General features: G+C 34.2%; 1 protein-coding gene across 2 annotated transcripts in view; it reads left to right on the top strand.

Annotated features, from left to right (window-relative positions):
• IARS1 (isoleucyl-tRNA synthetase 1) overlaps positions 1 to 1,084 on the top strand; it is a 96,406-nt gene that overhangs the window by 17,615 nt on the left and 77,707 nt on the right. For both annotated transcript variants that reach the window (XM_019620004.2, XM_010718400.3), the window contains exon 9: positions 462 to 549. In XM_019620004.2, coding sequence (XP_019475549.1) covers positions 462 to 549 — 88 coding nt within the window. The remainder of the gene's footprint in view (positions 1 to 461; positions 550 to 1,084) is intronic.

The following is a 1,084-nucleotide window of genomic DNA, read 5'->3' on the forward strand; positions in this document are numbered from 1 at the left end:
TAAATAATTTATTTCCTTTATAAAGAAATCCAAGCATAAAATTGCTTGGAATAATAGATTTCAGAAAGACAGCAAGAAGGAGTACAGTCATTACAAAAAATGTCATATTTATTAGTCATATTTGTTTGGTAATTACCCAACTTGCCTCTAATTGTTTTGGTCTGGTTCAGTTACATATGCTGAAACTTTTCAGTTCTTTCTTTGGCACAGTGGCAGTAGGCAAGCTAGGGTATTGCTCCTCTTAACAACAAGAAGAAAATGAAGAGGCTGAAAATCGTTGTACTGGGTTTTTCCTGTGGTGTCTCTTTAAGCTTAGCTTTGAAAAGTAGCAGTTGATCAGCAGGAGTGTTCTGGACACTTTTGATGCCATATTGCTTAAACAGCAGTTTTTATAGTGGTGCAAATGAGGGTTTTAAACTGGGATATGTATATATAACCTGTTGCTTTGCTTTATGTTCTAGATAAGGCTACAGGAAAGATTTACATCTTGATGGAATCCAGGCTGATAGCACTGTACAAATCTGACAGTGAATACGAGATACTGGACAGGCAAGTACAGAAATTATGACACACTTGTTAACTTACAGTATTTTTATAGCTCAGAAGTTAAGTGTTTTAAGGATTTGAATTTGGCAGCTAGCTGAAGGTGAATTTCCCAGGGATATGTATGTGTATCTTAAAGAAAATCTGTGGAAGAGATTGGAAGTTGCCAGGATGAACTAATCTTGAGTATGAATATGAGTTTGATTGGTTTACTGTTTCATCGGAAAAACCCCAAAGGTTCCTTAGTCTGTTTGTTTATTTTTGTTATTTTTTCCTTATGAAGAACGTTATAAATTTATACAATTTCCGGTTTTCAAGACTTATAGATGTGGAAAACACCTTAAAAGTCATGGAAATATTTGAAGGGAAATGAACAAGAGTAAAACCATTGCCTTCAGTAAACAAATACTTTCTACAGAATCATCTACCCAAGTTCTGCAGTTGGTGGCAGTTACTCTTTCTGAAAAGTGCTTATTCACCTTATTTAAATTGAAAAATAGAGATGTTTGCTCATTTTATTCAGTATTTGGCAGTAATCTTA

The sequence above is a fragment of the Meleagris gallopavo genome, chromosome 14, assembly GCF_000146605.3.
Source record: "Meleagris gallopavo isolate NT-WF06-2002-E0010 breed Aviagen turkey brand Nicholas breeding stock chromosome 14, Turkey_5.1, whole genome shotgun sequence".
Lineage (NCBI taxonomy): Eukaryota > Metazoa > Chordata > Aves > Galliformes > Phasianidae > Meleagris > Meleagris gallopavo.